General features: G+C 48.2%; 3 protein-coding genes across 3 annotated transcripts; all 3 read left to right on the top strand.

Annotated features, from left to right (window-relative positions):
- Nucleotides 1–8,658: 8,658 nt before the first annotated feature.
- On the top strand, nt 8,659–10,168 carry SCP_0507560 (hypothetical protein; the record flags this gene model as incomplete). Its single annotated transcript, XM_027758812.1, has 4 exons — nt 8,659–8,731; nt 8,791–8,997; nt 9,151–9,479; nt 9,575–10,168. The coding sequence occupies 4 exons, from the start codon at nt 8,659–8,661 to the stop codon at nt 10,166–10,168; spliced, it is 1,203 nt and encodes a 400-aa protein (XP_027614613.1).
- A 141-nt stretch (nt 10,169–10,309) lies between these two features.
- Nucleotides 10,310–11,038, top strand: SCP_0507550 (hypothetical protein; the record flags this gene model as incomplete). Its single annotated transcript, XM_027758811.1, has 2 exons — nt 10,310–10,666; nt 10,730–11,038. The coding sequence occupies 2 exons, from the start codon at nt 10,310–10,312 to the stop codon at nt 11,036–11,038; spliced, it is 666 nt and encodes a 221-aa protein (XP_027614612.1).
- Nucleotides 11,039–11,737: 699 nt separating this feature from the next.
- On the top strand, nt 11,738–12,721 carry SCP_0507540 (hypothetical protein; the record flags this gene model as incomplete). Its single annotated transcript, XM_027758810.1, has 1 exon — nt 11,738–12,721. The coding sequence occupies one exon, from the start codon at nt 11,738–11,740 to the stop codon at nt 12,719–12,721; it is 984 nt and encodes a 327-aa protein (XP_027614611.1).
- Between the last annotated feature and the right edge of the window lie 318 nt (nt 12,722–13,039).

Genomic DNA, 13,039 nt, shown 5'->3' with positions numbered 1-13,039 from the left:
GAAATACTGTACGAATTGTATTTTGTGGAGCTGTTTTACGGATCTTCCCGTATACTGTACTGGTGTTAGGGCTCTAAGCGTACCGTATACGCATACGGCCGTACTCCGTACGGCAAAAACAGCATACGGCTTTTCCGTAAAGTCAAGTATACGGGTGTCATCCGTACCGTCGAGATACGGTACGGGGTTCATACGGCTCTCGCCGTACAATACGGCATCATCAGGAAAACCCAACTTTTTCTTAAGAGAACACTTAACTGCCTTAAATGGACTTATAGTTCTTATTTAAGGAAATAAGGACAAAAAGGGCATAAGCCATATTACATTAAGTGTCTGAAATCCAACTTATTGAGACTTATTCGAGAACTTACGGCCTTAAATAAGGGTTGTCAGAGCGAAAGGTCTCTAAGGAAAAGTGGGGTTTTTCTGATGATACGGAAATATTTATATTCGGCTACACTAGTACTGCTATCCGATACTTATGAGTTTAGTTAGCTATCGGGCTGCTCGAGCTTAGCCACTTGAAAGCTTGACCAGTCAACCGGGGATGGTCATCAAACTTGCACTCCGGTGTACCTTCCAACTAAAAACATAATCCGCTACTCTCTCACTCTGATATATTGCACAACTCCAATCCTGACATATAGCCCCATATGTCCGGCGGTGGCAGCGGGTAGATGCCCGGGGACGTTTATGGGTCGCAACACCTGAATCGAACGGGAATGTTTGGTTTCTGTTGAGTGCGGCATTTCGGCAGACCGGGAGCGCTGAGTGATGATGATGGCTACAGTCGGGGAAGAGGTGGAGCATCTGAGTGACTGGTGTGCTGAGTCCTGGACTCCTGGGACACACTGAGATTAATTTACATCCTTCTTGACATTCAGCAAGGCAGTAAGTTAGAGATAAGCTTGAAACCAACTGGCATGAGCACTGAGCACCGGTACTTCTCCGTATAGCGTATTACGGCCATAATTACGGATTGATATGGCCTGTTACGGAGACACGCCGTATCGTTGCCGTATCTTTACAGTATTTGGCCGTATCGTATAAGGTATGGTACAGCTCAGAATACGCGGAGCCATATTTCCATACATACGGTACAGCTTAGAGCCCTAACTGGCATAATCAGTATGTACGCGCATTTACGGGAATGCCCACGTGATGATGCAGGAACCAATCAGCTGCTGCTGGCTGATACATTCCGTCGCCTAATATTCTGGGTGCTTCCTCCCGGCTGAAGCACCTGCGCACAAGTTTTCAAACATATCTTTTGACTTAGTTCATGCACACATTCTGCAGGCTCTAGAGAAAAGTGTATGATTAAATAAGCATTCTGTTGTTCAGAATTACATAGTGATACCACAATCAAGACAATACAAGCTTAGTATTGTCGAAAGCCTCAGAAATGTGCCTGTAAATGCATATACAGCATAAATGTACTGGTCATTCCCAATTTCCCATATCATATCATATTATTTCTGAATCTTGCCGGGCATAAATGATACAGCCATATCTGTATACAAACTGGAAAACACACATATATATGATACAATTGCAAGTCCTAGTGCTAATGGAGTGACATATCAGAATTTGCTGGAATTCTTGGCATCAGAAAAACCCAACGTTCTCTTAATCGGTGTTTAATAAAATGTTGATTTCACCAGTCTAATCGATGAAGTGCGGATACTAGTCCTCGAGGTGGCCGAGTACTTCTCATGCCCTGTATCCATATTCGGAAACAGTGATACCTGCTCCCCGCATGGAGCAGCAAAACTTGGAAGTGAGACAGGAGGGGTGCACTGACCTAGTAGGCAGCGAGAGATAGGGGCCCACCAGACCTCTTCTCTCTCAACTCTCCATTGTCTACTAGGTGAGTACACTTCAGCGGACCATGCGACCACTGGCCTTTTCTCATTCTGATGAAACTCGTGGTTACTAGTTGTGTTTTAAGCTATTATTTTCATATTTCCCATCTTGAGAATCAATGTTCACTCATGGCTTCTTACAAGGATCAGCCAAGGGGCCCAGAACAGTCCAAACTGTCCCTACTCTCCAGAATTGGACTATCAAGCATATCATGGAAGTCATTGAAGAGTACAAAGCACAGTCAACTACTCGAACACAGGCTATCCGAGAGATCACTGGAATACTCCTCGAGAGCGACCTCTATAATGGACAGAATGACTCCCCGAGCACCCTCAATGAAAATCTCGACTCCTACCTCTGACTCCTTGATGCACAGAATCCATCCAAAAATCCCGGTGTCCAAATGGGGATGGACAGAGGACAGGTGCAGCAACGAACATCTGTTACACCAGAACAAGAGGAGGAGGACACTCACGCTCCTGGAGTGTCTCAGGATGAAAGTGAGGATGGTGAGCAGGATGATGATGGCCCAATCTGGTGCAGTATGACTGGGCTGTGCGCGACCTACTTCAATCTGCTGATGTCCGACCTGAACTCTGTCGAACTCTTAACCTCATCCGCATCTACATCCTCGATGTCAAGTCAACCAAGAATGATCTTCTCACCTGTGTATGAATCCCCCAGTTCCCACATGGGGAGTGGAACAATGTTCTTTGAGGGCGAGCAGTTGACCTCGACCATGTCTTCACAGGACGCTTCACCACTAGACATGACAACAAATATAAAGAGACCATCAGAGAATATGAAATCCTCCACTGAGAGATCATGCCTGCAAAGAAGGTGGGATCTGCCAGAGATTGGATCATTACTTGGAACAGCGCCTCTGCAGTGATCACGTTCACTTTCTCTCACAGATGAGAGGAGCCTTCAGAGTATGGGTCCTACATCTTGGATCTGTTTGGAGTGACAGCACCCACATTTCATGATCAAGTCCTCGAGTATGATTGTGCAGTTAGACGCCGAGTTAGAGAGTGCCGTGATCTCCTCCTTACAGACTTTGAACGACTTGCCGACCTCCGACACCAGTTCCTTGGTCATGGCAGAGCCGGGTCACTGGACCGTGAGACCAAGAAATCTGGAGGAAGTGCAGGAGCTGAAGGCACTGTGCGATGCCATAAGGCAGAGCTGTGCAGACACTGGAATGAGGGCTGATGCAGCAGCTCCGATGCTACCTGCCAGTATCGGCATGCCTGCTCGAAGTGCTCCTCAGCCACTCACACAGTCAAAGACTGCCAAAGAAAGGATTGAGACCATCTTTGTCAGTTATGAAAGATAATCTTTTCTATCAATAAGTAGCAAATTTTCATAAGAATTGCTACTTTTAAGTAGACTTATTTGTAGGTGCATAAATTAACTCAGGATAATCTTAATATAATCTTCCAGATAATCTTCCAGATAATTTTCTGGATAATCTGAAGATTAGCAACAAAATACAATTTTAACTTTGACACCAGCCAGGATTGAACCCTGGACCTTAGGTTGATTTTATAGAATATAATTCTAATTGACACTTTAGACCACTTGACCATTAGGCCATACATCACAACTATCTTATATTAAATTAGATATCTTTTATTGAAAAAGACTTAGCCAAATTCTGTCTATTACAAAAGAGTAAGTAAAAGACACTTGATTTTTATCATAGATAGACAAGACTTATAAACAAACATTACTCTGAGTCTTATAGTCTTTTCTAATGCTTGCAGCCTTCATATAATGTAGTACAATATGTAATTAATAGAATATATGTTTCTACAGTTACTTCAGCAAAACAGAACTTTGCTATACAATTAGAAGATAGCTATAAAGATCTTGTATATATAAGTGCTCAGTCTATAATATAATAGACTCTAGAGTATAAGCCTAAAATGAACAAATAAAATACTGTCTCTCAATAACTTGTTATATATTATAGATGACTATATTAAGATACTCTATAGTACTGCATGATAGTTTACAAAAACTGTAAGCTGTAGAACAAGACTATAATAAGATGCAGAGTACTGTTTGTCTATAAGTCTTGTTTATCTATGATAAAAGTCAAGTGTCTTTTACTTACTCTTTTCTAATAGACAGAATTTGGCTAAGTCTTTTTCAAGAAAAAGATGTCTAATTTAATATAAGATAGTTGTGATGTATGATCTAATGGTCAAGTGGTTTAAAGTGTCACTTGAATTATATTCTATAAAATCAACCTAAGGTCCAGGGTTCAATTCTGGCTGGTGTCAAAGTTAAAATTGTATTTTGTTGCTAATCTTCAGATTATTCTCAGATTATTCAGAAGATTATCCTCAGATTATCTGGAAAATTATATTAAGATTATCCTGAATTAACCTATGCACCTACAGATAAGTCTACTTAAAAGTAGCAATTCTCATGAAAATTTGCTACTTATTGATAGAAAAGATTATCTTTCATAACTGACATCACTGTTGAGACCCTTTTTTTCACACCAAGATATATGCGAGACATGGTGTGGTCAGGAACTGAACCGCTGGCACAATGCAGTGCATATGTCTCCCTTACCCGATAATCAGTCCCTGATGTCCCAGAACACAAGAAACTGAATCTGTCAGTGAATGCCACACTTGCATCTCATTTACATTTATTTGGAGTTGTTACGCCAATAAAGGTGGACCACTTTGAATATTTGCTCAGAAATCACCCCAATCAGCTGTTTGTGAAATCAGTTTGCTGAGGCCTCCACGAAGGATTTTGGCCCTGGGTGGACACATCAGCCGAGACATATCCAGTCACCTGGAATGGCAACACTTGTTCACATTCTATTGGGGAGCAAGCCACACAGTTCCTCCGTGATCTCCACGATGAGGAAGTGGCTGCTGGCCAGTGGTCTGAGAGCTTTGGTTAACAATTGCTCCTCAGAATGTACTGTATGCCAATACATGCAATCCCGAAACCCAACAGCGACAAGACGTGCCTAATAACAGACCACAGTGCTGGACAGTTTTCGCTAAATTCTATAATTCAATGTGAGGACCCACACAAGGTGGTAATGGATGAAATATCGGCCTTGGGATGCATGCTTCAGAACTATCGTACCACGTATGGAAATGTGCCCCTGGTCATGTGAAAATTGGACGTGTCTCAAGCATACTGACAAATTCCCATGTCTCCATATTGGCAAATTAAGCAGGTCATCTCGGTTGATGGTCATTATCATGTCGACCATTGCAATGTTATCAGAAATTGCAGCTCACTCATGGTGTTCTCAGCATTTATTAGCCTTGTGCTGTGGATTGCTTGGTTCGAGCACGCTAATCCTCACGTCAATTTTGTTAATGACAATTCAGCTTTCAACTGCGAAGAGGACGTTATGTGGTATGAACTATACAATGCCTTCTTCCCCACAGGACAGACCAAGTTGCTACTGCTGTGGGATGAAATTTGGCTACCTTACAAGCTTTCCAAACAGACAAATGGCTCCTCGCATCCTTACATTGGCATTGACGTTGACCTGAATGCCATGATGGCAATGCTGCGACATGCGATTCAATTGCTTGACCAAGTCTTCCACTTCTTCCTTTTCGCATACTGCTGGTCGTTTCTGTGATAACTTCGTTTTTGGCTTCTTAACTTCTGGTTCATCACTGATAAATCATTCACTCGCTTTGATGATCGTTTCTTCATGCTTCACTTCTTCTTATCCTTGCACTTCCTTCAATGTGTTTCTTTGGCACTAGATGAGTCCTTTGAGTCACTTGAATTGTCATCTGAATCCGAATTGTCTAAGTCATCACTCGAGTCTGCATCTTCTGAGGACAGTCGGTCCTGGTTGAATCGATTGCACTGCAGAATGGTTTCTGCTTTCATGTGTATGCTGCTCATGCTGAACGGGATAGACATGTCATGGTTGGGGTCTGCAGCAAGCAAGTGTGGTTCCAGGTCCTGACAGAAGGCATAGGGAATCCCTTTCCAGAAATAAAGGGACTGTTCGACTTCCAAAATGCGACCACGATTCACTAGCCATCCAGCAACTGTGAGGAAGTTCCTTGAGTATTCCCGCCATGCACCTAGGTTCTTGATAGTAGGTTTCCGACGTGATTCTTTGACCAAGGCTTCTAGGTCCTTGACTTTGTATCACCTCTTGTCTCGGTCCGCATCATAAAATGTGAGCACGTCTCTCTTGAAAGCATTCCAGTCTGGCGTGATGTAGGCTGGGAGTGATTCCATAAACTGGCACACACTTCGTGTGCAATACTGCATGATGTTTTCCACTTGGTCCTCTGCAGTCACAATGTTAAGCTGAGTGCACAGCCATTCATAATGCTGCAGGAACCTCGCAACTTCTGCATAACTTCCTTTAAACTTCTTCGGAGAACCCTTCATTCTCAGAACCGGTAATCCAGCAATGTCGGTCACCATATTGGGCTGCGAAGTGTTGATTGGGTAGAGCTGTAGTGTGGGATAAACTGCCGTGTTAACAGGCTTCAGAGGTGTGATTGATATAGCTTTGGGAAACAAGGGTCCTAACCCCTCGCGGTGGGCTCCAGATGTCGACTCGAGGTACGCACGGGCCTTGGCTGGAGGAGCTTTTGACTCCAGGTCAAGTGAGTGGTACTTTGCTGTGGTTCACCGGGCATGGCAAAAGGGAAAGTACGCCAGGCTATCACAGTTGTTCGTTGATATCAAATTTATGATAGTGGGTTAGGGACGCCTGAGCTATACGTGTGATTTGTTGTTTGAAGTCAAGATGAGGAGTCTGCACAATGCAGATGGGGAAATGTGGGGGGGATGCCTAACAACCATGTGCAAGGGCTTGCTTTCTGTCTTCTGATATGATGCCTACAACCAGTGCAGGGCTTAATGGGTTTTCTTATACGAGGCCTACAACCAGTGCAGGGCTTTCCAAGTCTTCTTTATCTTCTTATCCGGGTGCCTACAACCATGTGCAGGGCTTTACCAAGTGCATGTGTCCTAATACAATGTGCCTGGCTGATAACTTTCCTACGTGTTGTCCGAGAACTTTCCGAGAAACGGTTTGAGTATCTAGCAACCGTGTGCTAGACTACCCGAAAGAAATGATATGAGAGTGCAGTAGTTGTGTTTGTAACAACTCACTGCCTGCGCTGAACTGACTTCATCAGGATCCTTTTGATTACGAGTAACAATGTTACTGGGACCCCTGGCACGATGCCGGCCTCTCTGTGGCCCAGGGGACCAGTACCTTCAGTGGGGATCGCTGGAGGGAAGCTAATGGGCGTCAGGGTCGAGGAAGAGGAAGCGGGCAAGGGGGAAGTAAAACGTCAGTGAGTACTGAAAAATGATGAATCTCCTTCTACCTCGCAGTCGACGTCCCCCTCGGGAACGCCTCTCGTCGCCTGCCTGTCAGGTCACCAATTGCGCATCACCCCCCACGACCCAGCAACCCCCCCCACCATCCAGGTCATCCTGGACTCCACATCCATAAGGGATGCCTAATCACTCTATGTGCAAAACATGACGACAACGAGACCTTCCCGAAATCCTTCGATCAGCACCACACGCACTAAGCCCCCAAAATCTCCCTGGACACACCACCACCTAACAGGTCTTCCTCTGGACCCTACCACCATACCTCCAGCCTGTACCCACCGACCGACGCCATGCTTACATAAGCCGCGGACACTGGGACACTCCGAGGACTCTCATACATCTGGACCATGTGACCACGAAATGAAACCCTTAAGCCCACCGCCAACAGATTCCTTAACGTACTCATACTCCCTGTAATCTCAAATAAATGACTTGCCACTTGTTAACCCCTGCGACCATCACATTACTCTCAATTCTCAGTTATCAAACACAGGCCTGGCCCTGTTCATCAACAACCTAGACCCATAAAATAAGCAAACCAATCGCCTAGCATCCTACGCACATTAAATCTGGCTGAATGAGACTTGCCCACACCCCACTAAAGTCACTCCCTCACCCACAATATTTATGACAATCGTCCTCCCCTTTTACATCCCAGCTGAATTGGTAGAGCCCCCCCAACCCACAACTGAGCCTACACTGGCCAGAGATGACATCGTCCTCCCCCTCCCATCCTCATACCACACGGCACCCCTCCCCCATGAAGATATTCCCCTCAATGCACTAGATGCGACATGATACCACACCTCCCTCACGATCATTATCTCCCGACCCAGAGCACCTCCTTCCATTGCCAGCCCATGGTACATGACAAGGAAGGCCCAATCACGTCTCTCCATCCGCACTCGTGTGCGCATCGGAGACACGGAAGGACGTGTTACAAAGATATGCTATGCGGACAGCGAGTACGTCCTGCTGGAGATCATAGAGAAGTCAGGCAGACAGAGGATCTACTTATCGACACGCAGGAAGTGGGTCAACATAAATCTCTTCTCGTACATGGTATCTTCGTCATCGTGATCATTCCCTTTGCCGTGAACTTAGGACTCTGCCCGACTAGTCCTAAACACGTCATGGAACCTATGCCCCCTGTCTCCACCTATTATCAGTCCATATCACGGGCCATATTCCTCCCCTTTCATTTATTTATATTATCCCTCACATTCCTTACCCTAGATACGTTATATACCCAAATGTACCTCCCCTAACCGCCAGTCATCACCTGCTGACACGGGCGAATCACAGCATCCATCCCTGACCCGCGCCGGTGACAAGCCCTGCTGACTAAGCACCAGCGCACACTTCCCAGAGCCCGTGCGTCCCACACCCTCTGCTCAGAGAACTGTTCTATCGTGCAAAATGTCTCAACAGAACACTCCTAAAACCCAGGAAGAACCTATCCTTCCAGGAAACCCCACTCCCGAAGTAAAAGGTACTACCTTAACTGTGAAATCCCCCAAAATCTAACTCCCCCAGAAATGTCACATGCAGCCCTTGCGGTCCTCATACCCTCAGTGAACAACTCCATGCTAACTGGGGACCTCGTCGGGACTCCTCCCCCCCACACACACCCCGAAAATGGGCAGGCCCTGACGGCCCCCTTGATAGAGGAGCCAGACGGCTTTCCCATGAGTACACTCAGCCCGGTATCAGAGATAGGGAAACCTCTCACCGCAGAGATCCCGAGTGCGCAACCAAGTGCGCAACTGAATGTGAGCACCACTACTGCCCAGGAGGCGGTCCCGGGAACCTCGGAAACAGAGGCTATCAAGTCCAACCTCAACGCCGCGCCTCCTCTCCCAGAGACGCCCAGAGCGACCGATCGCAAACGTCTCTGAACTGTCTCACCAGACACCAGAGTCCGCCACGCCACTGAGCCCGAGGAGCGGATCCCCCCCAGATGGAACCTCTCTGCGAGCGGCCCGTCCCGCCATTTTGGCCTCTTACATGGAGGTTGCGCGCTCACGCTGACGAGCGCGCAAGCTCTTCGCCATGCGTCCCAGAGCCTGGACTTTTACCCCTCGCCAGGATCCAACTACAGTCCCAATGCGATCACCGCGGCCAAAACTGCTGCGCTCGCTCCCCAGACAGGCCTCACCTACCACCACCAGATCGGTGGCCCTGAGTATCGCAACTATGCCTCATTCAATGGACAGCACCTCCCCGAAGACTTCCCCATGGTATCACTCCCCCCCAGCTTCTGGTCCAATGATCCTGCCCCCCCCACTCCCAACCTCTACACTCCGCCCTCATTCTTTGATACCCAGAATGACAGGAACCCCCTTCATCGATGGCACTAGTTCCTACACCGCGCCCTGCCACCAGCCTCCCGAGCCTGCCCATGATGTGCAAGGTCGATCTGCTGAAGGAGTCGAAGGCCATTCCTAACCCACAGCCTGTCCCCATGGACGAAGATGCTCCCGTGCCCACAAGGCCACCACACAGCCATAAACAGCGCACATTAACGGCAACTGCCCTTCAGCACAGCCGCCGCAAAATGCTGGCACAGCTGGATGGCACGGACTCTGGATCAGCCTCCTCTCGTCCCCCCCAATCGTCGACTGCCGACACCGCGGACATCACGTTCACTCCTAAGCCATCATCCGTGTTCCCTAAGGTTCATGGCGAGAAGCCAGTGGACACCCTTTTCAGACAAGAGATGTCACAGCGAAACCTCTGGATCCGCAACGCTGACTCTGATCCGCGGGTAGCCATCCAAGTATACGAGTGCTGCGCCTCGGACAAGAAGGTTAACATCTTGAAACAAGAGACCCTCCAGCGCACCCTGTGCTCACTCTTCCACCATACCGGAATCGAGGTGGAGATCCCCGTGCCCGAAGTTAACGAGAGATTGAAGGACCCGAATTAACCTCCGTGATCGTTCCTAGCTCGTGGGCTCACCCTAGCGGAGGTCTCCCTTCTCCTTGACAGGTTCTGCTGGTCCTGCCCGGCAATCTCCTTCTTCTGCTATGCCCTCACATGGGAAATCCCTCGTTTCATATGCACGCTAATGCATTTCGCGGACCCCAAGCTGAAGACCATCCACACAGGTATTCTTTCCATCCTCAGCTCGCCCTCGACCAAAGTCATGATTCTCAGTCTTGCCCAACAAAATGATCACTTTGCAAACACGGACGATGACACTATTGTCGATATGATTCTCAACTCCTTGGAGGTCACCATCATCAACATGCACGATGAAGGGGCGATCCCTGCGCCCAGAGCAAACATCTTTATCAACTGTCCAGCGGACACCCTTACGGAATGGAACATCTGGCGAACTCATATCTGGGGGCTATCCTTCACCAATCCATACACGAGACACAGCGAGCTCGCCACCATCTCTCGTTGCTCTGGATGTCACTCGGTGGACCACCCACGTGGCCTATGCCCATATCCCAAAATCCCGGGCTGAAATGGCCCCTCACAGTGGAATAACATGGACCAACACAACCGTGACGCCCCCCGAGACCAATGTGGCTGCAACGGGAACAGTGACCTCTGTAACCGAGACACCCCCTATGACCGCCGCCCGCTCCTCGACGATGACCGCAACCGCCGCCCCAACTACTTCCTGGACACCTTGCCCGGACCGCTGCGACATCGCGATCCCCATGCTACTGACTCAGGCCCACGTTCACCCCCACCTCGCTATGCCGACTACTGGGACTACGAGCGCACACACGGCTTCAATAGGGAATGCGACTACATGTATGACCGGGACTGCGAGTACCAATGAGACAGAGAGAGCGATAGGGAGCGCGAGCGAGACTTCCCCTATGACCACAACTGTGGGGCCTATGACCATGGTCGGGCCTACGAGCAACATCGGGGAAATGTGAGAGAACGAGGGTTTGCGACTCCGGGTGACCGCTTCTACCACTACTAGCCGTGGTGTACTCTGCATTACCTCCATCGGAACACACACATTATATGTCTATTGATCATATGCCCACCTTCACGTAGCCTCACATGCTTTACTGTCATTACTACATACCACTATCACTAACATGACTGTCCTCTCTACCCTGTGCGGACAGGCCATAGTGGAATGCAACTGCACTCCACTGGGAAATGAAGCTGTGTCGGTCAAATGAGAGAACCTTTGACCAACAAAACGGTGCCCGCCCAAATATACTGACCACTATGGGACAGGAAAGCTGGCACCCACCCACAACCATCCATACTAGCTGTGTTCTCTCTGCAACTACAACAACAGCGACCTATTTAGGTCTTGATGTGCCGGGCTGAGAGGCTGAAGTCTCGCTCAACGTCTGTGCTGGTTCCGCAACCTTCATAAACTAGTAAGCATGACAGAGTCACCTGTGGAAGCTCAGGAAGAGTTCCCCTACCTCGTAAATCGTTGTATGCTGGAGTAGGTAAACCAACGGCGACAAATTTACACACAAACCAAACCCCTATTCGGTCAAACACTGGCATGGTAGAGCGCCTCCCCGAGACCCGAGGGATGACTCCCTCACCTGCCAGGGCCCATCTTGAGGAAGGTCCTGGAGAGTATGATGGCAGTCCTCAACCCCCCTCACCTGTCGACCTACCGCAAGTGCTGAATCCACCTCGACCCCAAAACAAGTCAAAACACAGCCGCTGCAAAAACAAGATCAAAAAGAAAATGAAGGTGTCCATCAAAATAGCCTCCCTCAATATGAACAGCAGAGGCGTCACCGACCCGACAAATCCCACTAGCAAATGGGGCGACATACATCAACTAATCAAAGACAAGCGTATTGGCGCTTTAGCCTTGCAAGAAACGCATCTTGCACCCGAAGATACAGCTCGCCTCCTCCAAATCTTTGGCAAGCATCTCCACATCATCTCCTCCCCCGACCCGCTGAGCATCAGCACTCGAGGAGTCGCCCTTGTTCTCAACAAAGACATCACAAACACCGCGAACGTCCGATCTACAGAAGTAATCCCCAGTCGTGCCCTCCTGGTCACTCTCCCATGGCACGGCACACTCACTCTCCATATCCTCGTGGTTTATGCACCAAACCAGTCAACACCAAACTGTAAATTCTGGCAGAACCTGCAAACAAAGTGGTCAGAAATGGGCCTACCAACCCCGGACCTCTTCCTCGGAGACTTCAACCTTGTAGAAGACCAACTCGACCACTCACCCTGTCATGGTGATGCATTAGCAGTGACCACCGCCCTTCAAGATCTTCGCACATTCTTTGGCACACAAGATGGATGGCGCCTCACCAACCCAGAAGACCAGAACTTTACCTACCCCGTCTTGGGAACCAGCAGCAGATCCCGCATAGACCGCATCTACATCTCAGAAGAACTATTTCCCACATCCCTAGACTGGTCAATTAAAGACACCGCGGTATGCACAGACCACAAACTCACCTTCATCCGAATCTTCAATCTCAAGGCCCCCTTCATCGGGAAAGGCTGCTGATCAATCCTGACAATACTCCTGCAAAACCATGAATTTATGAAAGCAATCGACCTAGAAGGAAGAATCCTCTCACAAAAAATCCTAGACCTAGCCGATGCCCGCACACATGACAATAACTCACAGACTCTCTTCAAAACTTTTAAAGACACAGTGGTCTCCCTCGCTAGAGGCATCGCACGGAAAACCCAGCCAAAACTGAAACACTCCTCTGACTCCCTGCAACAAAAGCTGCGCGACGTTCACAATCTACCAGACTACGAAAAATCTGCCGACCTACATCTTGAGGCCCACCTAATTCAGAAATGCATACTAGAATTA

Source organism: Sparassis crispa (assembly GCF_003851025.1).
Source record: "Sparassis crispa DNA, contig_000004F, whole genome shotgun sequence".
Classification (NCBI taxonomy): Eukaryota; Fungi; Basidiomycota; class Agaricomycetes; order Polyporales; family Sparassidaceae; genus Sparassis; species Sparassis crispa.
The sequence above is the reverse complement of the archived record's forward strand: the minus strand, read 5'-3'. Positions and strand labels throughout refer to the sequence as shown.